General features: G+C 57.3%; 7 protein-coding genes across 7 annotated transcripts; 1 reads left to right on the top strand and 6 right to left on the bottom strand.

The window, feature by feature from the left end:
* Positions 1–4,471: 4,471 nt before the first annotated feature.
* On the bottom strand, positions 4,472–5,902 carry VDAG_00682 (cell division control protein; the record flags this gene model as incomplete). Its single annotated transcript, XM_009652059.1, has 2 exons — positions 4,472–5,143; positions 5,339–5,902. 2 exons carry the CDS (start codon positions 5,900–5,902, stop codon positions 4,472–4,474), a joined length of 1,236 nt encoding a protein of 411 aa, XP_009650354.1.
* A 329-nt stretch (positions 5,903–6,231) lies between these two features.
* VDAG_00681 (uncharacterized protein) lies at positions 6,232–8,240 on the bottom strand (the record flags this gene model as incomplete). The annotated part of the gene is made up of 4 exons (XM_009652058.1): positions 6,232–6,936; positions 7,011–7,039; positions 7,161–7,992; positions 8,124–8,240. The coding sequence occupies 4 exons, from the start codon at positions 8,238–8,240 to the stop codon at positions 6,475–6,477; spliced, it is 1,440 nt and encodes a 479-aa protein (XP_009650353.1). The 3' UTR covers positions 6,232–6,474.
* Positions 8,241–8,690: 450 nt separating this feature from the next.
* Positions 8,691–10,516, bottom strand: VDAG_00680 (bystin; the record flags this gene model as incomplete). The annotated part of the gene is made up of 3 exons (XM_009652057.1): positions 8,691–9,375; positions 9,436–9,864; positions 9,918–10,516. The coding sequence occupies 3 exons, from the start codon at positions 10,514–10,516 to the stop codon at positions 8,955–8,957; spliced, it is 1,449 nt and encodes a 482-aa protein (XP_009650352.1). The 3' UTR covers positions 8,691–8,954.
* A 440-nt stretch (positions 10,517–10,956) lies between these two features.
* On the top strand, positions 10,957–12,202 carry VDAG_00679 (HGH1 protein; the record flags this gene model as incomplete). The annotated part of the gene is made up of 4 exons (XM_009652056.1): positions 10,957–10,977; positions 11,040–11,189; positions 11,248–11,361; positions 11,423–12,202. The coding sequence occupies 4 exons, from the start codon at positions 10,957–10,959 to the stop codon at positions 12,200–12,202; spliced, it is 1,065 nt and encodes a 354-aa protein (XP_009650351.1).
* On the bottom strand, positions 12,179–12,900 carry VDAG_00678 (uncharacterized protein). The gene is made up of 3 exons (XM_009652055.1): positions 12,622–12,900; positions 12,451–12,531; positions 12,179–12,402 (listed from the first exon to the last, which is right to left on the bottom strand). The coding sequence occupies exons 1-3, from the start codon at positions 12,815–12,817 to the stop codon at positions 12,371–12,373; spliced, it is 309 nt and encodes a 102-aa protein (XP_009650350.1). The 5' UTR covers positions 12,818–12,900; the 3' UTR covers positions 12,179–12,370.
* Positions 12,901–13,036: 136 nt separating this feature from the next.
* On the bottom strand, positions 13,037–17,067 carry VDAG_00677 (uncharacterized protein; the record flags this gene model as incomplete). The annotated part of the gene is made up of 2 exons (XM_009652054.1): positions 13,037–16,858; positions 16,919–17,067. 2 exons carry the CDS (start codon positions 17,065–17,067, stop codon positions 13,225–13,227), a joined length of 3,783 nt encoding a protein of 1,260 aa, XP_009650349.1. The 3' UTR covers positions 13,037–13,224.
* A 2,438-nt stretch (positions 17,068–19,505) lies between these two features.
* Positions 19,506–20,087, bottom strand: VDAG_00676 (uncharacterized protein; the record flags this gene model as incomplete). The annotated part of the gene is made up of 1 exon (XM_009652053.1): positions 19,506–20,087. One exon carries the CDS (start codon positions 20,085–20,087, stop codon positions 19,932–19,934), a length of 156 nt encoding a protein of 51 aa, XP_009650348.1. The 3' UTR covers positions 19,506–19,931.
* Between the last annotated feature and the right edge of the window lie 237 nt (positions 20,088–20,324).

The following is a 20,324-nucleotide window of genomic DNA, read 5'->3' as shown; positions in this document are numbered from 1 at the left end:
GGCTGCATGCATATGGGGGATCGCCAGCTCGAAATGCCATCTAGTGGACAGACTGGGTTGCTAGGTGTCTTGGTGACTAGCCAAGTCCAGACTGGTTGATCAAATGTGCGCGTGTGCGTCTTCGTGAAGGAGATTACGAGAGGATCAGAAGGGACACACGAAGAGAGGGAGATGGGAAGGGAGGACGCCGAACGGATGCATGGACCCGACATTTACACCCCCCTCCCTTGTGTCGTCAGCCACATGCCCATTAAAGCCGTGATATTCTCCCGCCGCGTCCCGGGAATCACCTTGTTTCAGTTGAGTACGGCAGTTGGGATTAGGACCGAAACTACGCACTCTCGCGCCCGTGACGGTTCGCGTGAGAAAAAGGGCGGATGGCGCCTAGGCCGCCGCGCGCTGTGCTGCCTCCGCCAGTCAAGCAACGCCAGGCAACGGTCATAGTTCTCCTTTGAGCTGAAGCTGAGGAGGGAAACAAAGGTACAGACGACGGCGGGGGATGGTGACGTCTGGCCTGACGTACTTTTTCCTTCTTCTTCTTTTTTTCACAACTCTCCTTGCTGTATTCCCCAGTCGGCGAACTCCGCCGCCTCGCAAGGCGGAGCTGACACGAGTTTTACCAAGACGCGCCTAAACAGCGGGAGGACCGTCACTTGGCTTTTAGCACGCTGCCACCAACACCAGCGGCGCGTGTCTGTCCAACGACCAGCGCACATCTGGCACCTCCGCCGTGGGGGTGGCTCTCGGGGCGCCCCCCCCCCCCCCAAAGTGCCCCTCTGAAGCCGAAGGCCTGATGTCCCATGCCCCGGTGTAAGGGCGCCCATCCCGCCCTTCCGCCGGGCACACCGACGACTCGTCGCACGCGATCACCGACGGCGCCTGGGCTGGTGGCCTGCGAGACGAAACCTTACCAGCAAACCCCAGCGATCGTTACGCTGTAGCCCTCTGGTGACGGGGAAATTCCGCCCAGCTGCCACCCGGCTGTGCCTCGGCTTCCGGTCCAGAAACGGACGCCGAGACCGTTGATGGCATCATTGCCCACACCTGCTGCCAGCAACAGTCCACCACCTCCGAACCACACGAAACCTCAGGGTGCGGCCGGCGAGAGCCAAGAGCCACCGAGCCAAATCTTCGGCGCTGACGATCCCCCGAGTCATACCGGACTCCGCTGCCGACTCGCCGCCGGGCGCCTGGGCGGCATTCGGAGCCCCGGTGGTTCCTCTCTGCAGCAGTTTTCATAGTCAACTAGACTCGCTCGGCAGCTACTTCGTCATGCTTCTATGCAGCTTCTACTTGGTGGCTGAAGTTTCTACCTGGCGGAGGTTTCCCCATCTGGCTGGCGGCCGGCGACCCTTCATGGATGTCGCTCGGCCACCAGAAGGGGACCATGCTTGACGACTGGTGACGAGGCTGGTCTCCATGAGACCTGAGACTTGAGACTGTGCAAGCCTCTTGTCATGCGTTCTCCGGCCGGGTCTGTTCCATTGTCGCCAGGACCTTGAGGGTGTAGATTCAGACGTGGTACCCAGGTATATGTACAATCAAGCCATGTCCGAAAACGGTTCTGGAGAACCATATGAACCCCTTGTCCTCTTTGTGTTTACCCTCTGGTCGTCATCCACTTTTCGACCCTACCCTCCTCGCTGCAAGCGCAATGCGAAGCTTTTCCCCGATGTCTCGCGGCGACATCTCCGTGTCACCGCCAGCCGGGTACTCGTGAGCCTTGGCCAACGTGGACGCAAAGATCAAAGCTTCGTGGTGATCACCTATACCCTTCATCGGCGTTCGGGATCATCCCCGCTCCCCGCCGTGGGTACGTGTAACGTAGTAGGCGTACCAGTTTAGCTTTGCGCCCCTGCTTAGCGGCGGCTGACCAGCCGAGTCTGTCTGCCGTGAAATGCAGAGAGCATGGTTTTTTGTATGCTAGCAACAATCATTGTCTGAACCATCGACCTCTTGACAAGGTTATCGAGGCATCTTGTTTACCTGTTTTTCTGCCCGGCTGTGTGGGTTTCCGTCCTGAACCCTGGCTACTGGAAAGCCCAAGGCTTTTAGGTGGTAGGGGGCGGGGGGTGAAGGGGTGGGAGAGGCTGGAATAGGTGTGTTTGTGTGTGTGTGTGTTCTCTTCTTGGCCGTGCCGAGCCCCATTGATCACCTACCGATGCTTGTTGCTTGGCCCGCTGCGCCCGTGGGACAATGTCTTCAGCTCTGGATGAAGTGATCGACAAGTCTGTCTATGAGCGAGCCGCGGCCCTATCCACGCACAACTGAGACCATGTACCCAGTACCGTGGGGTAAGGTGAAGGAACCTGTCTTGGCCACCCACGCTGCCCGTTTTTGTTTTGCGCTGCGCAGGCCTCGCATTGACTCATCACAACCCACGCCGTTGAGCGGTAGGGTGAGACAGCACAGGGCAGCGAGACGAGCATGCATGGCGACGCTCACGATGTCAAGCGGCCAGAGTCAACAGATAGATGCTCTCGCGTTGAACGTGAAAAGATAGCAAATGCCAAGGCCAGACAGAACCACCCCGCAGGGGGCCGGAAAAAAACCCCCCCCCCCCCCCCCCCCCCCCCCCCCTGAGATGCCAACTCCCTATTCTGGCCGCCACAGATGAGCTGACCTCCGTGGCTGTGGCCGGCGATCTGTTGCTCATACCGGTTTAGTGGCTACACGCCAGATAGTCCCCCTCACCCCATGCCCCCGGGACCTTGGCCCAGTACAGCAACAGGGCACTCTCGGCATCTGGGGGTTCATTTGCTTTGAGCGGCTCCCCCGCCTCCTCCCCCCCTATTTCCCCAGGTGGTGGCGGCGGGCTGCGGCATGTAGACCGCACCTTTTTGCCCTTTGCATTTCGCAAGGCGTCCCCCCGGAAGAGGACGAGGAGGGGGGTGAGGAGGAGCACGAGAGTTTCCAAGTAGGCCCAGTTTGTCGGCATCGATCTTCAGTGCCGGGGGCCCGAGCCCCTGCTCCAAAGATAGGTCCCGGTCTCACGAACGGCTCGGCCGGACGAGGTGGGGCCTGGCGTTCGATATATGGCCTGATTTTCGGCAATGTTTGATGGGCTGGCACGTGCCGGGAGTAGGAAGGGGTCAAGAGGACGGGCAGAAGGGGGGGTTGCTTGTTCCGGCAGAGAGGGAGGGAGAGAGAGAGAGACAGACAGATGGACGGACAGAAAGGCGATTGCTTCGTCGGACGGCAGTCGTCAAAGTCAACATGTTTGAAACATGCTCCGCCGATGAGCCTCGACGTCGTCTGCGATACAGTGGCTCGACAGGGTGGTGTCATACTCATCGACGTCGACTGGGCTGCTTCGGTATGTTCGACACGTCCCAAAGGGGGAGGACCCTTGAAAGCTCGGCAGAGCTTGGGAGCTGTGCTGCCGCCTGCCCGGGAAGCTCGGGTAGGGAATGTAGGTAGGTACAGGTAGATAGGTAAGGGGGGCACGTCCGTTTCGATCTGGGGGAGCAGGCTGGCCCTCTGGATCTCGGGCGATGCCTTTGTTTGCCACGTTACTGGAGGGCCCTGCAGCTCCAAAGTATATGTCTGTCGCAGCACGGGGGGGGAGCCGAGGACTGCGCGGGACGGACGTGGTGCGTCCCGAGCGAGCCAGCGGCCGGGGGATGCACCAACGAGGAGAGGAAGATATGGACCGGTGGTATACTTTACGACAGGAGGTCCTACATGCATACCCGGCTTGTCGGAAAGAACACGCCATCGATCTCTAGAGCGGCCCGTACGCTGCCTTTTTTTTCATGTTCGATACGCGGCGGCGGCGGCGGCAGGGGTTCAGATTATCAGGAGGGGGTGGGAAGCGAAGTACTGCCTACCCGGCAGTACATTTTTCATATTTTGCTGTATTTTTATTGTATCTTGGGCGTCGTCGCTCTCTGCCCACTCACGGTGTTGGGCACCACCAGACCGAAAGGAATGATGATGAAGGACAGGGGCCGGGGTGGGCAGCACTCTACGGCCATCGAGAGACGCGTACACTGGCCCATTCGACGATACCAGGGTTTGGCATTTTCGGCTGTACCAATGTCTATTGCTGAGGAGGAGTCGAAAACGTCCAAAGAAGGGGGGGAGGAAAAGGGGGGAACCCCGTACTTCGTCGTCGGGAACAATGCCTCTTCGGTCTCCCAGGATCAGATTTCGATCTGCCCAGGTCATCCCAATCTACCCTCGCCCGCCGCGGAAAGGCATCCGGCCTCCCAGAAACGCCTGCGCTGATGACTCCTTTTCTTGCTGCTTCCTTCATTGTGAACAGCCCCTTTTCACACTCGTACTCGTACATGTCCTCCATGCGCCCCATGCCATCCTAGAGCCCTCCCTTTCCTCCTCCCGCGCCCAACCTACTTCCCGGTCGCCGCGGACGGGGAGGAAGGGGGCGGGAGTCCTTTGCCAGTCGAGAGTGTCAAATTGACGCCTCCCGTGACACGTCACCTAAACAGGGAGACAGACGCGGCATGGCCTAGATGAGCGTCGGTGCCGTGTTCTTGGTCCACCCCTTGGCCCGCATCTGGGCCTCGACCTGCTTCCAGATGGCCTCGACGACCTCCTTGTCGCGGAAGCGCGCGGCGTCGCCGGCGCCGGGGACGGCGCCCACGGCGTGCCGCGGTCTGTCGACGCCCAGCTGCATGACGCGGTGGCCCCAGTTGCGCACGTTCTCGGGCGGCGTCTCGCCGCGCCAGCCGACAAAGATGCCCTGGACGTGGCGGAAGAGCTCCTGGGGCTGGTTCCACTTGTAGTTTTTAAACTGCCACGTCTGGCCCGTCGTGAAGACGGCCACGACGCGGTTCCAGTACTCGGGCTTGAACTGCTCGGGGCCTTCGACGAGGATGAAGCGCATGGGGCGCGCCGGGTCAATGTCCTTGAGGACGCGGGACACGTGGAGCATGCCCGACGACGACGAGGCGCTGCTGCTGTCGGGGGCGACGTAGCGGCCCTGCTCGAGGAAAGAGCGAATGTTGGACATGCGCAGGATGGACGAGGCCGAGGGCGAGAGGAGGATGATGGGGTCGGGCCGGCGTGAGGGTGCCTTTTGGTTGAGCGCCAGGGAGGGGTTGGCGGAGACGGGGTTCGGGCCCGTGCCGGGCTTCTTCTGGATGAACGGTGCGGCGAGCTTGCGGACGTGGGAGAAGTCCTGGCGACGATCCGTCGAGCGTCAGCAGCGTTTCTTTTCTCTTTCTTTGTTCCTGCCAGCGCTCTTCTCGTTGCGCCGCATGCCCCTCCGGCCAGAGGAGGCGGGTGAGGCAGATGAGACGGGTGAGGCAGATGAGACGGGGGAGGCCGAGGGGGGCGGGGAGGCAGAGGAGACGAGGGAGAGGGAAAAACATACCGTGGGCTTGACGCCGCGAAGGACGGAATTGCGATCGCCCATCCTGCGCTCGCCGTTGTAGATGACAGCCAGCCGCGGGTCGAGCGTCCCGCGTCCACTCCGCGCGACGGCGGCCGACGGCGCAGCCTTGACGGCACTGGCGGCGGCGGCGCCGTCCTTGCCCTCGCCGGCCAAGGGCCTGATGTGCTCCGACTCCTCGCTCGCGCCCTCGAGCCAGGTGAAGAGATCGAGGCGCTCGACAAAGGCCAGGTTCTGGACGTTGCCGAGGGCGCCGAGGTCGTCGTTGAGCCGCGTGGCCGAGGCGTTGTACTCGGGGATGGCGACATCCTTGTTGAGCCAGGCAAAGTAGATGGAGCGCAGGTCGACGGGGCGGTCGCTGCTGATGAAGCGCGTCGGCGTGCCGAGGCTGATGGAGACTGGTCGCGGGTGAGGGAAGTGCAGGTGTGTGGCTCGGGCGAGGGGGGCCTCGTCGGCGGCGTCTGGGGAGGCTGAGGGGATCGCGGCGCGCTTGGAGGCGATGGACTGGCGCAGGAGGAGCAGCGGGTCCTGCTCGGCGGACGCCATGGTGAGGAGGTGCGTGATGGGCAGTGTCGATGATGTGTCTCTGGCGATTGGCAATTGGGGTTGGAAAGGCGAGGCTGAGGAAGGGGGTTTCGAGATTGGTGTTCAAGGATGATGTCGTCGTCGTTGATGGAGTTTATTTTGTGGTTGAAGCTCTGGTGAGCTCTCGTTGGAGCTGCCAATTTTCCGACGTCCGTAGCGCGACCTCTATGCGAGAAAGCGATCTCGGGGGGGGGTACGTCTTTATGCAACTATCCGCCAGCATTGCCTTCACATTGCCTTACCTTGAGGGATCCCATTTCTGTCGCATCGGAATTACTTTCTTCTCTCCCATTCACGTCTCACGTCTCGATGCTGCGGAGCATCAACAGAGACATGTCTTTAATCATAATGGCCTAATCTCTGTCATTGTTTGTTCTTCAGGGAATCGCTATCCTGCACCCTCCAAAGCTCCAAAGAGCGACGCCCACAGCACAGCACGACACCAACATTCGCCTTTTTCCATCCGTCATGCCCACCACTCTTGACCATGAACAGGTAGTTGGTGCTGCCTCTTGTTTCTGTCCCACTTTGCATCACGTTCCGTCATAGTCGGCATTGGTGATGGACACTTCTGAGCCTTCGCGCCTCGGCCTGAACTCCTTTCGAAGACCTGAAGCGCCCTTGCCACGGCCATGATAAACACAAACACCCAATCCTCTGGATTCGTGCTTGCTGTTCGCTGGACATGTGGGACTCGTTGGGAGGTGCTCTGGGAGATCAAATTCAAAGTCCATCACACCCAGGTCCGAGTCTGTCGGGTTGCGCCTGACGGGCTTCGACGGCATCGCCTCCCACCACTCCTTCGTCTTGGACAAGTGGCCGCCCTCCTGGCTGTACGTCGTCGACCTGGGCGAGCTCTTCTGCGAGGCCGAGATGACTGTCCACGAGTCGGCCCCTTCCAGGTTCCCGGGCGGCCGGGTTTGGGAAAAGAAGGATCTGGGGTGCCCGGTAGCAGAATCTTCCACAAGAGGGGGCGTCTTGATACGAGTGGCTTCCTGCGTTGTTACGTGTTAGTCATGGGGTCCAATGTACCGTATGCACGACGGTGCATGCGAGGGTCACAACTTACCCCTCCTGGATAGCCAGAGGTGTAGTAGTCTGCATCTCGTCGGTTAGCCGTGGACCCCACCTCGAGAAGCAATGCTACTCGAGAAGCAATGCTACTCGAGAAGCAATGTTACTCGAGAAGCACTGCTACACGACAAGCAATGCTACGCACCGAGCTGCATCTCCTTGGATGGTGTGACGGGTGGTGTGCTTCCGGCGAGTAATCCTCGAACCGAACTGGCAGCACTCATGGCCGAGGCACCAGACTCCTTTCGATGCCAGGGTGCCTTGCCGAACCATCTCTTGCCGAACTTGTTGCTGCCGCTTTCGCCCTTGAGCCACGACGCTGATCTAGCCAGACTCCTGACTGCGCGCAGCGGGTCTGCTCCGTTCTCCACTGGAGCTTTCTCTGGAGGGCTGCATCCATGGGGCAGACTGTCGTTGGACGCCAGATCAGACTTGGAGCTCGCGGGCGAGCTGGGCAGACGCGCTGGTGATCTGTTTTGCAGCCGGTCAAGCAATGTTCGCCCCAAGAGCGTCCGTCTGAGGCCCGTCGTGGCCGTCGCCGCGACTTCCTTCTCTTCGGATATTTGCACCCCAAACACGACATCGAGAGGCGAGATGTCGTCCATTTCAGCTCTCGGAACGCCTCGGCGCGTGCTCTTGAAAGAGCTCTCGCTCCATTCACGCAGCTTCTGCGATGAGGGCCCTTGTAGAGACGCGACGTGGGCTTCCTCCGAGGCATAAGGGCTCATCGGCGTGGCGGGCTTCAGCATCGAGAGTGAAGGCGAGTTTGGCGCCGACGTCATGAAAGGCTGTGCCTTTGGCGTGAGGCTTTTGGGTGACGGGCCGTGATCATCGCTGCCTCCTATGCGACGCCCTGGCGGATCGCTGATGGACTTGAGAGAGCGACTCCGCCAGCTGAACAGCTTGCTTGGCGTGGTTCGGCGCAGGTCGACGACGGCTATTTCGCGTTCAGCCCAGTAGCCCTCGGGAAACCATACCTATTCGCATCCCTCTCGGGCTGGACGAGGCGGGTCAAGGTTGCGCTGTATGGTGTTTACATGCGGTGCCGGCTGGCTGCTCGCGACCGTTCGATATGAGGACGTGTGTGGTTGGCTGATCGGGATTTTACCGAAATATCCACCCATCTGGGTTGGCCTCGGTGTGCTTGATCCATCACAGCTCGGTGTCGATACGTGAGGGCTGATTTCGAGCAGGGCAGTGTGGAACGAGATGCGACGCGAGGCATCTGCTTCACGAGAAGAGCTGCTGCTTGGCACGTTAGGTTGACCTGATGATTGCACGGCGCCTGTATGTAGAGTTCCCCTACCTTCGCCTACGGCTGTTTGGGAAATAAGACGGCGCCTGTCTTTTCGGTGGGGGATATGTAGAAGCCATGGCTCTTGTGCGTAGTCCCCACCGATTGCGCGCCAAAGCTCGTAGAAGTCTACTGCAGCAGTAACAGTAGGATAGGAGGAACACCCATCAAGCCATTCTGCAGAGGGGCGATGTGTAATGGATGCTCACGCCGAAGGTCATGGTTGATGCTAGGATTTCGTCTACTCGAAGGAGTGGCCAGGCGGAGACAGAACACCGCATCTCCATGGCCCAACCGCAACTTTGATGCCAGCCGTTTCAGGGCGCCATGTGGTTTCTTCAGCTCTTGGTCGGATCACGGGAAGTAGTGACCCGGTGTTGGTCTGGATCATAGATAAGTCATATAAGTAAGGTAGGTGCTAGCCACCGAACAGCTGGTGCCCAGAGCTGTGGCTACCCGTCCAAGTCATTTTCGGAACCGCCTGGATCGCCGTTCGACTGGCGGGTATCAAATCAAAAACCCTTGAACGCCTCCTCATGATGCCATGCCTGCCATTGCCTTCCGGGGTTAAAAAAAAAAAAAAAGAAAAAGAGGAGTGCCCGAAAGTGCCAGTCGTCAAGCGAATGCTGGGGTCATTTCTGGAAATTACAGATCCATCATCGTGTCGTCGCCGTCAAATGCGGGACCCTCCGGCTCGGCCACAACGCCACGTCCTCTGCCGGCAATGAGCTCTCGCCTAATCTCAGGGGCGATGGCAGGATGGCCGTGCGTCAGGAGCAGATCGAGAAGCGCCTCTCGCTGGTCCTCGCTGAGATCGTTGCGGTAGCGCTGCGCGAAAGAGAGAAGGCTCTGGTGGAAGATGACGGGCAGAGACTTGACCATGTCGCCAGACACGGCCTGGCCCTCCTTGACCGAGGCGGGATCCACGCTGCGGAAACGCAAAAAGTGAAAGACGACCGAGTCGATGACCTGGTAGGGCAGCGCGTACTTCTTCTCCAAGAGCGTCTTGATGAACACATTGGCAGCACCACCACCCTCGGTGCCCTGCGACGCCTCTTGCGCGGCGCTATAGTCCTGTCAGCATGGGGTATTCTCGCAAAGCCTCGGTCATGGCATGGCAGCTTACATTTCCGTGATGCCCTTCAGGGCAGCGGCGGAGTGCAGAACGGGAACCGACACCCGGGCGAGGACAGCCGAGATGATGTGTGCCTCGCGGAGCGTGCAGTTGCTGGACAGCAGGGGGAAGAGGAAGCCGAGGAAGAAGGCCCTGGGCTTGTAGAGGCTCTTCTTGAGGGCGTTGAAAAGATGGACGTTGAGTTTCTTGGTCTCGTAAATGTCCTCGCGCACCTTGTCGATCATGACAATCTCCATAAACTTCTGGCACGTGGCGGGGGTCGAGGCGGTGAATATCCTCGTCGCCTGGTACGCGGCGTTTGGCGTCCACTTGGCGGGCTCGGTCACCTCGATAATGTCCTCCCAGTGCGGCAGCGTCGGCAGGATCTTGAAGGGCTTCGGGAGGGCGCCACTCTTGTAGCGAGAGAGAATTTGGCCAATTCTGCGCTGCTGTCAATCTGCGAATTCTGCACTGTCCGCCCGGCGGGTACTCACTTGGTGTAGGCCTCGACAACTTTAGGGGGGAGCTCATAATCGTCTACCGGCAGACCAGCCTCGCGACGCGCCTCGGCGGCCTCGTGTGCGGCAATCTTGTCAAGAATGAGCTCGGTCAGGTTGGTGCCGCCGCCGCCCATGTCGTCGTCCCCACCCTTGGTGTCCCAGCCGGCCTCTCTCAACATGTCTGACGGCTCCTCGCCTGCGTCGGGCATGAATTTGCGGTACATCTCGAGATCCTCAGGGTCCAACTCGATCTCCTCTACGACCTCGTCTTCGTCGCCCCACGCCTCGTCGTCATCGTACTGGCGGTCCTCGTCGGGCGCCTCGATACCGTACCTCGCCTCAATGCCGAACATGTCGACCGTGGGCTTGGCTACCGGTTTCGGCCCCTCATCCTCCTCGGCAAGTTCGCGACCCAACCTCAGGATGTTCTGGCTCTGCTTGTTATCGACATAATTCTCGTCGTCTTCCTTGGTCTTCTTTCCCTTCTTGACCTTGGGCGCCTTGTTCTTCAGGATGCCGGTCGCGAGGATGTCGTCCTGGAGAGGGTTGTGGCGCCGCGCTTGGCGGTCGGTGGATGGCGTTGCCTTGCCCATGTTGTCTGTGCCGTCGGTCTTTGGTCGTCGAGGATGGCTCTTTGTGCGGTCGAATCAGGTGTCCCGGCGATGTGAAGGGGGCTTCAATCAGGCACTCGTCGAGTTTGGGTTGCGATGTTGATAGCACGATCCAGATTTTTTTATTTTTTTCTTATCGCACTTGCCCCGCGATTAGTGCCCTCAGTTCGGGAAGGGAATAAGTGGAGTATTCGGCAGCTTTTGTCCAATAGGTGTCCCGTATTTCCCAAGTCTGACGTCCTTCGATGTGCCCCCGCCAAACCCCCCACCATGGCATTCGAATCACTTCGTCGCCTCAAACTCATCACTCTTTGAGTAAACCGTCATGAGGTAACAGTCGACCGAGTCTCTGCTCTATTTGCACGTCGTTCCCTTGCACTATATATTTTATCCATAGGTGTCACAAGCATCATAGTCTGAACATGCCCACAGAATTAGAGGAGGTATGTAGGCCAGCAACAGGCTCTCTTGGCTCGCCGTGCCGGCCATGACTGACATGCGACAGCTCGTCGGCTTCATCGCCAGTGCGAGCCCCCAGATTCGGCTTCTCGCCGTGGAGAATCTGATTCCATACTCAACAACACATCCGGCCATCTTCAAGACTGAGAACTTACTGCCAGTCAAGAATCTCACATTGTTGACGCAAGATCACCCTGTAAGAGACTCGCTCTCACTCGGCCAATGTACTGGACAGATGCTAACGTTTTTTGAAGAAAATTGCTGAACATGCCATCACAATACTGGTCAACCTGTCGGGCGAGCAAGACGTTCTTGAACTCCTTGCCGCCAACGACAAGTTCGTGGACGCCGTTCTCGCGAGGGTCGTTGTAAGTCAAATCACAAAACTCCCAAATGACCGAACCCATGGAAACTGAACCCCTTCCTTAGAAACCAACAGAACCCAACGCCAACCTGCTGGCCATGCTCCTGGCCAACCTCGCCAAATGGGACGGCCTGAAGAAAATCTTCAACAAGAAGCAGCCGCCCCCCGAGGCGCTCCAGTCCAACGAAATGGTCATCAACCAGCTCCTCGACCTCTTCGTCAAGGGCGCCGAGGGCACCTACAACAAGGCCGCCGACTACGACTACCTCGCCTACCTCTTCGCCGACCTCGCCAAGCACACCGAGATCCGCCAGTACCTCGTCACCAAGCAGGCCTACGACGACGTCGTGCCCCTCGCCAAGCTCCGCGTCTTCACCGAGCACAAGTCGGACATTCGCCGCAAGGGCGTCGCGAGCACCATCAAGAACGCCGCCTTTGAGGTCGCGGCGCACAAGACCTTTCTCGCCACCGACGACATTGACATATTGCCCTACATCCTGCTGCCCATCATGGGCGACGAGGACTACGACGAGGACGACACGATGGGCATGCTGCCCGAGCTGCAGCTGCTGCCGCCGGGCAAGAAGCGCGACGCGGACCCGCGCATCATGCAGACGCATATCGAGACGCTGATGCTGCTGACGACGACGAGGGACGGACGCGACCTCATGAGGGAGGTCAAGGTGTATCCCATCATCCGGGAGACGCACTCGCGGGTCGATGATGACGAGGTGAGAGACGCATGCGACAGGCTGGTGCAGGTGTTGATGGCGGATGAGGAGCCAGATTCAGAGTCCAGGGTCAAGGAGGTGGAAGACGAGGAAGAGCAACTGGTCGAGGTTTAAGATACGATAGACAGCGCAGGAGAACATTGAAGAGCATCGCCGAACGCTGCGCATTCGACAAAGTGTGACTGGCCTATGGTCCTCTGTTCCAGCTTCTTATTCGCAGCTCATCCGTCAGAATACTCGCCGGGCTACTTCACATGTGTGCTCCCCTAATCTGAAGCATGACTATTCCGTCTTGATGTCAACTTTGCTCTTGTCTATCGCCAGTCAGTCCTAGCACGCAAAGTTCGGGTCTGACAACGTACAAAAAGCAACATAGCCTTCAAAATGCTTCGCCTTGTCCTTCGTGTCAGGATAATACCAAGCCGCGTTCTCCAGCTTTGTGTCTGCGAACACATGTCAGCGTGTGCCACCAGAACCCAGGCCCCGCCTGTTCGTCTCAAAAAGTCATGCAAGAGCGCCGCGAGGGGACGCACCCCCAGTCTTGACATGGTAATACTGTGCATCGCCCTTCCATGGGCAGTGCGTAGAATGTCCCGTCGGACCCTCAAAGAGGTCGCGCGTCAGCGATCCGGGCGGGAAGTACACATTGCCCTCTACTTCCTCCCACTCGGTAGTCTCGGCAACGGTGACACCGTTGACGGTGGCAGTGGCTCGGCCAGTGTGTGTCATCGTAGCGATTCGTGTTCCAAGACCGACAATCGGTGTTTATTGTTCTAATGAATGGCGGATGAAGTGGACAATGTTGTACATGTGAGGCAAAGGACGACAGGTTCATCGGAAATCTCGTGCGGGGGATCTGATCCATCACGTCATGATTAATTGTGTCGTATGCGGGCGCTGCCGAATCAAATGCCGAACAAACTTTTGTGAGTTTGTAATCATCTTCAAGTCAAAGATAATAAAATAGAAGAACCTGTTGCTATGTATGCTATGAAACACCCCATGCGCCGGGGTATAAGTATGCTCAAACGGCCTGTGGTGCCCTGTCAAGCATGGCTTGGCCCGTCTGTAATGCGAAATGCTGAAAAGGCCAAATTCGTCGTCGTGTCGTGAAGTAAGAAACTGCAATTGCCTGATTAGAGGTCAATCAGATCTACCTCTGAGAAGTCAGGAGGATTCCGCCCGTATACAACCCGGACCTTACTATCCAATGCGGTCCCCTCGTTGCTGATGTGGATGTTTTCGGTATACTCTCTTGTCAATCGAATTTCGTCGTCGCTGACACCCAGGTCATCGCGAGGAATCCAGACAGTCGGCATGCGGGCTCGAAGTGCCGTATGCTTGAATGATTCCTGCACCAGTGCATTCCTCTCTTCAGGCATCAAGTCCTCAATCTCGTCGGCGACGCCCCCGTACAGAGCTTCTCCTATGGCACGCTGAGCCTCCAGGTCCTTCTGACGTTGGTGTCTGCGATAGTACGCCGCATTTCTCACGGCCGAGGGCGCTTCCACTTTCTTCCATGTAGCAACATTGCGAATACCTTGGCCTCCCTTGACCGCCAAGTTACGAACTCCCTTGACAGGGTTGTATCCTCGCTTCTTCGTATCGTTGCGTGACAGTCCCTGAAGCTCAATCTCGTCGTCTTCTCTGCCACGGGAGTCGCCGATGCTTCCATCGTGGCGTTTCTCGACATCAGCACCGTCGGTATCCTGATCAGTCTCTTCGACCATGCCAAACCGTCGAAGTTGCTCCTGGTGGAAGACCTCGTCTCGAATCGCGGCTTCGTCTTCACCCGTCACCGGCAAATAGCGGAAGAGCGGGGAGAAAGACCGATTCAGTAAGACTTGGTAGCAAATGGTAAGACCAACAGTGACCAACATGATGATGGCTTGTGGCTGCTGGGGCCGGTTGTTCACATCTCTCGCAACGAAGAACATGCCAGCCATACTGAGCTCCATGACATACAGCCCGGTAAACAACTGGTTGATGGCTCGTGGATACAACACACCGCCAGTGTCGATCCCGGCACGCACGACATAGAGCAGACAATACTTCTGAGCCAGCAAAAGAAGGCCAAAGGTAATGCAGGCAAAAATGTTGATAAGGGGCGCAGTGACCGAGTAGATAAGCCCAATACAGGCAAAGTTGGTGTAAACGGGGAAGAGATGGCCCCATTTGATGCCACTCAGAGTTGTGTTACGAGTCCACTTATTGCGGGCTGTTGTATCCAGCATCTTCGCCAGCACGTACCAAACCAGAAGAGCACCAATCTGGAGCAGCGCACCGGAGCTGGATGATAGCGCCTGGAGTATCATGTACGAGAAGAAGTAGTTTGCAGCCTGAGGCAGATTGTCTGCTAGTACTGTCCAGATGTAGTCGACTTCGTTGAACTTTTGCAGGTTCGCAAATAATTGGTCTGCAGCGCCGGCGAAGAAACTGGCAACGGAGACAACAAGAAAGACCTGGACGAAGAGAAACATGAAGTAGAAACGCTGCACGAATTCCGTCTTCTGCGCGCCCGTCTTGGCGCCCTTGAAGTCGGCGAGCAAGTCCAGCAGGATGGGGACCAGGATGAGAACAAGGGCAAGAATGAGAGGCGGAAGAATACCAGCGACACCACCAGCAATCTGATAAACCGTGTTGTTATTCTCGATCCACCGGAGCCATGGTATGGACGTGAGCTTGTCAATGTTGGCAAGCGCAGCCGTCCAAGCAACTGGGACAGCCCAGAAGATGACCATGGCCGTGATGAGCAAGGTGACTGCTCCGGTCCGGACCCACTCGTCCCACCACTTGATCGCCATGTTGCTCCATATGACATCGTTAGGCGAGACTTCGTTGACGCGGGGTGCCATTTGCTTGGGCAGATGGTGAATCAGACTTTGGCAGGCCATGTGAGCCGAGATTTGCTCATTAAACTGAATAAACGCCGAATTCATGAGTGGATAGCGCTCAGGGCGCGCCTGATCTTCCCGAATCTCCAAGTTGAGACGCGCAAGTTCTGTTCGGCACCAGTAGATTGTGTCGACCTTTTTCCCAAAGGTAAGCCATGCAAGCCAAGTGGGAAACCCCCATCGCGGGAGACGATGCCTGGGTCGCTTGCTGGGCTTGACGTATTTGCGCCAAGCAGCGTCCGGTTCGCCGAGGCCATCGGTGGCCTGGTAGTCTTTGCCAGAGTACGAAGCAGGATCATACTCAATGGCGGGCAGTTCGTCACCACCCATCCCTGGGATCCAGGATTTGACGCGCTCGGCGAAAGTTTTGGGAGTCTTCTTTTGACCAAATGGAAATTCGGACCCCTCTTGCATTTGAGGGACAGGCGACGCGAATCCGCCGGGAGGAGCTCGCCAGAACTGATACCATTGCCGTTTCTCATTGTCGTATAGATTGTTCAAGTTGCTGACCTTGCGGATAGTGTTCCCGTTTGCAGTAGTGTCGTAGTTGGAGAAAGCCTTGACGATCTGTGATGTGTCCGATGCGTCGCGCGAATGAGTGCTGTGCACTCTCTCAGCCGCATCTGTTGTCCTCGAGTGGCACTCGGCGCTGTCGGTAGTTCCTGGTCGAACGTTCTCTTCCCTCACAGCCTGGATGCGTGCGTGGTCGGCAGACCCTCGGGCGTATGTGGCGTGTTCGCCGGCACCTGGTGAGTTGATTCTCATGAAGCCGTTGGTGGTATTGACACCGTCTTCAACATCATGGCCGAGCGCCTTGAAGCCCAGACCGGCCTTGCCCACACCGCCACGGAGGCCTTGCCCGACCTTCTCCAGGCCGCCTCCTAGCAAGCCGAAGCCAAAGCTCCCGTTCTCACGCTCTAGCTTGTCGTCGCCGTCAATGTGGACATGGCTGTTTCGTCGGTTCCCGCTCTGCTGGTGCTGGCCGACGGCTTCACTGACGTCATGTGGCACCTCTTCGTGTGCGCCAGAACTCACGCCCTGTCCCGCTTCAGCCATTTGATGCGCTGCGGCGTCTTCTTGTTTACGTCTGAGGTCCAAGTCGGCCTTGGTGGGCGCCTTGCCATGAGATGCCTTGCGGGCTTTTTTCTCGTCCTTTTTCCTCTGCTTGAGTTGATTCTTCTTGGCCATCTTGATGAGATCCGTTTCCGCCGACTCGAGCTGTTGGTGAATCTGAGTACGAAGCTCGATCTTTTCCAGGAGCTGGCCCAAGTCTCTGTTGAGCCAGACATTGCGGATGCCGCCCGGGAAGACGTCAAATAGACCCCTGATGCCTTCTTCGGTGAGCCATTTTGGGGGCACGTTGTTGACGAGGACAGTTGTGGCGGAAGCACGGAGGCGGTGTTCAGCGCTTGTCAAGTGATCTTGGCGAATCTTGATATAGACGCGGAGTTCGAAGTAGAAGACGACGCATACCCAGGAAATGACCAAAATTGCCATGATCAGATGGGCCCAGTACCGACTTGAATTCTCGCGTGAAACGTTGGACATGGTGAGAGTGTCAAGGCCTCGTGGAGGGCCGGCTTGTCTGTTGTTACCGCTCGTGCTGTTCTGCCCCCTCGGACGACCGCCAATGACGTCCTGGCCCTCGCCGCCGATATAGTTGATGGGAACCAGAATAGGTATCAGAACACACATCATGGGGACGAAGATGATGAGCAACGTCTTGAGAAATCGTAGGAAGAAGTAAGCATCTAAGCCGCACCGTCTGATAATGTCGCGGTCGCTGAAGGTCCATAATGTTTTGATGAGTTGTACAGGATTCCGTGGCGGTGGATCTGTTCGTTCGCGCTCGGGGGCGAGATACGTTTTTGGTTTGCTACCATGCCATCAATTAGAATATGGACCATAGACTAGGGAGAGAGGGAAGAGGACTGACAAGATGCGGGCGAGTTTATTCCGTAGTAGGAGGAAGATACTGATTTGGACCGCGAAAATGATCACGGAGGCCGCCAAGGCTGCCAGGAAAGCATTGAGTCCTGTGCCTGCTCTTGATTCGGCGCTGCCAGGCGCCCCCTGGGTTGACATGGTCGCTGCAGGAGACAAGCCCCAGGGTCAAGCAGATCTTGCTCTGACCTGGTTGACGGGCTTTGCGATGCTATCGTTGGATGGAGAGGAAGAATGCCGGCTGTGTCCTAATTTTGTGGGTTGTCGTGAGTCTGCTGAGCCAGGAGCGTTTCCGGAGGTGCGTAATGGAAGCGGAGATGAGTATCGTGCCGTCAATTCTATTTCTCCGTGGAGTAGGTAGGTGGGTGACTGTACACTCCGAGAGAATGGTCGTGTGCCAATAGAACAATAGGTGCAAATGCCTTAAAAAACACAATGATCGCTAAAAGATAAGGAACGAGGTCGACGATCCGGGTGGTAGGTGTGGGGAGAAGGAGGGAGCCAAAATGTAGGAAAGGTGGAGTTTCATAGGGACGGAGGGAGTTCAAGAGGGGATCGTCGTCACTGGCGGCCAGTTCGTCATTCCCCAGGCCTCTTTGAAGGCATGGATGGCACATAGCTTCTGGCGATGGGGTGCGACTTTGCCTGTGAACCAGACGTACCTGCCCAAGCTGCCGTAGACAGACCGTGAAGGAACCCACTGAATCGTTGCGCCGGGTGCTCTTGGTCTTTTGGGAAGTGGATCTGGGCACATTGATTGGCCATCCGACGCGACAGGGACCATATCTTGGAAAGAACAACTGGGGTCAGTGACATCAGCGGCTTCATTGGCCCTGGAGACGTTTGTCCGAAACAAGCCCCTGCCCCTGACACTGCACCCTTTGGCCTGCACAGCGCCCTTCATACCCTTCTGGTTCGTCAAAGACCTGAGCTTGACTAGCCGCCATCATTGCCTTTGCTGAACACAAGCCAGCTCTCGACCACCCTTTGGCGACCTGAAATAGATCCGGCGCGCGCTTCATTCGAATTCAAGATTTGACCTTGACAGGTCTAGAACCAATTTTGCCCGCCCAAAATGCTACCCTGGTGGCGCCCGCCAGAGCCCCATGTCAGGCCTGTCAGGCGTTCTATGTCAGTGAATCGCCACGTCGTCAGGACCCCTGCCGACCTCAAGTCGAAGCAAAAGCCAGGCGATGCGCTGGTGGTGGAACCTCACAGCAGACATGGTCGTATCGTCTCCGAACCCGAGAAAAGTGGATATCAAATAGACTAGCGAGATGGCATCGCCCGCCGTGGCCGCCCGCGCTTCCGTTACATCCTCTCGCTCCCTGCTTTAACTTTTCGCTTCCCGACTCAGTGCTGAGGAGGACTGCCGATCGGGAGATTCTCAAGCTGTACTCACTGTTCAAGACAATAAGTCAGGGAAAGAAACACCGCGTGTTTCTCAGCAAGAAACGCTCTCAGGTCACAGCCGTCTGCTGGTACCTTTGATACAGACACTGATCAGCCACTCTTACAGCAATCAGGGTGTCGTTTGATACTGCTCAACCTTGAATGGGCACATTCCGAACGCCCCTTCGGCATCTCAGGGCCGCTCAGGCATGTAGATGCGCACCATGACGCCAACACTCGTTGCTCGGGAAGGCTGCTGCATCTCGTCGTAGGCAAGGAGCACCGTGATCTAGGTAGCCCCGGGTGGCCATGTCTCTTGGAATATATTTGCGCTCATCTACGATGTGCATCAACGGCTGGGATGATTGCGTGACACACGTATCGCCCCAAGCTGTTTGTCTAGAAACATAGCACTCTCAGAATCCTCATCGTCAACCATCTTTATCACCATGTCGCAACAGACAATCTACGTCTACGTACGTAAGAGGTACTGCACACAAATATGCAGGCCAGATCGGGCGGAATGCTACGATTCAAAGATCGCTGTGTGGATTGGCATCCTTCCACCGATCCTCCGTGCCTTCACCTACCTGCCAAGCTACCTTACCTAGGTACATGACGAATGCAGTGCATTAGGTCAGCAAGTGCCAAGTCTCTACCGACCTCGGTGTGGCGTGGCGGGGAACAGCTGACCCTCAACACGTCGCCGTCCAACATGCATGTGAGGACGTATCCATTGACACAGATACATCGTGGACGTATTGTGTATGAGGAGGTGCGAAACTCCTCTCTTGGTTTGCAGAAACTACGAACAGGCTGATGAATTAAAGGGTACTCAGATTAGGTGGTTGATTCCCATATAATATAGCTTGGTATTGAAACAGGTACGCGACGTTCCGTATTGTAGCAAGCTCTCGAAAAGAACCCAACTGCAATGTTCGATACCTTGATCACTATTTCCAGATCGTCTATCCGGTCTCATGAGTGCAGCAGCTGAAAGATGTACATCTTCTTGAATAAAAGATCCTGAAAAATAAGGGTGTCACTACCGACCACCACGACTACACGTCAGAAAGACCAATCTTTCTGGTTTCTCGCGGCCACCCAGCTCCAGCTGCCACATGCCTGTGGTTCGCGAAGAAATCCAAATAGAGTATCATGCATGCACATATCCATATGAAATGGTTGACAGACAAAGATATGGAATTATTGCCGAAGGGCTCGACGGGCCACTTGCAGGCGCGAAGATGTGTAATACTTCCTCCAACGCGCGCCCTGCAACGATTACAACCAAGCCTACAGAAAAAAGACATCCTACACAGCGCCTCCCCAAGAACCGTGAAGCGTCGTGCTGGGCCTCTATCCACACGCGCGAAACGTTCAGCAGCAGCTTCCTCTCTGCCTACTCCTTTCTGTATTATACCGCGCAAACATTGCAGTTCCTTGACGCCGGTGGACCGAAAACAGAAAAGAACAAGTTGTGACTGATTGTCCCCATGTCTGGTGATGCGACGTCGCGAGGAGGGCCGCGTCTTGGTTCCACTCTGTCGAGCGAATATAGAAGCCGCTGCCGCCCTCACACACCACTGTTCTCGCCAGCATCGCGTGCCGACTTAGAACAAGCAATCCAAGCAGCAGCAACACGCCAGCGCACCAGCGAGACCGGCGAGAATGCCCGTACCGGCGCCGCCACCGCCGTTGTTGTTACGGTTGTCCTGGTAGTAGCCGCCTTGTGGTGGGTAGGGACCGCCCTGAGGAGGTCCGTACATCTGGCCGGGCGGGGGGCTGTTGTACATGCCGGGGGGCGGGGGACCGTAGCTACCAGGACCGCCGGGTGGGGGGTAGGGTCTGCCCTGGGGACCGGGAGAGCAGAGTACGGCTGGCCTCCCATGTCAGGTCCGTTGGGAGGTGGGAGCAGAGGAGGTTGGGCACGAGTCAGTGAGACAGATGCCACTGGAGGAGGAGCAGGGGAAAGTGGAGTTCAGAGGTAGAGTGTATTGAATGTG

Source organism: Verticillium dahliae, genomic scaffold (assembly GCF_000150675.1).
Source record: "Verticillium dahliae VdLs.17 supercont1.1 genomic scaffold, whole genome shotgun sequence".
In the NCBI taxonomy this organism is placed as follows: domain Eukaryota; kingdom Fungi; phylum Ascomycota; class Sordariomycetes; order Glomerellales; family Plectosphaerellaceae; genus Verticillium; species Verticillium dahliae.
Note: the sequence above shows the minus strand (reverse complement) of the source record. Positions and strands in the feature narration are given on the sequence as shown.

What these genes read in the sequence shown, in the direction of transcription:
- VDAG_00678 (XM_009652055.1), bottom strand. Translation starts at nt 12,817, where the DNA reads ATGACACACACTGGCCGAGCCACTGCCACCGTCAACGGTGTCACCGTT. An exon ending in TTACCATGTCAAGACTGGGG is followed by an intron (nt 12,532 to 12,621) that starts GTGCGTCCCCTC and finishes ATGTGTTCGCAG; the next exon opens with ACACAAAGCTGGAGAACGCG. An exon ending in TGAAGGCTATGTTGCTTTTT is followed by an intron (nt 12,403 to 12,450) that starts GTACGTTGTCAG and finishes GACTGGCGATAG; the next exon opens with ACAAGAGCAAAGTTGACATC.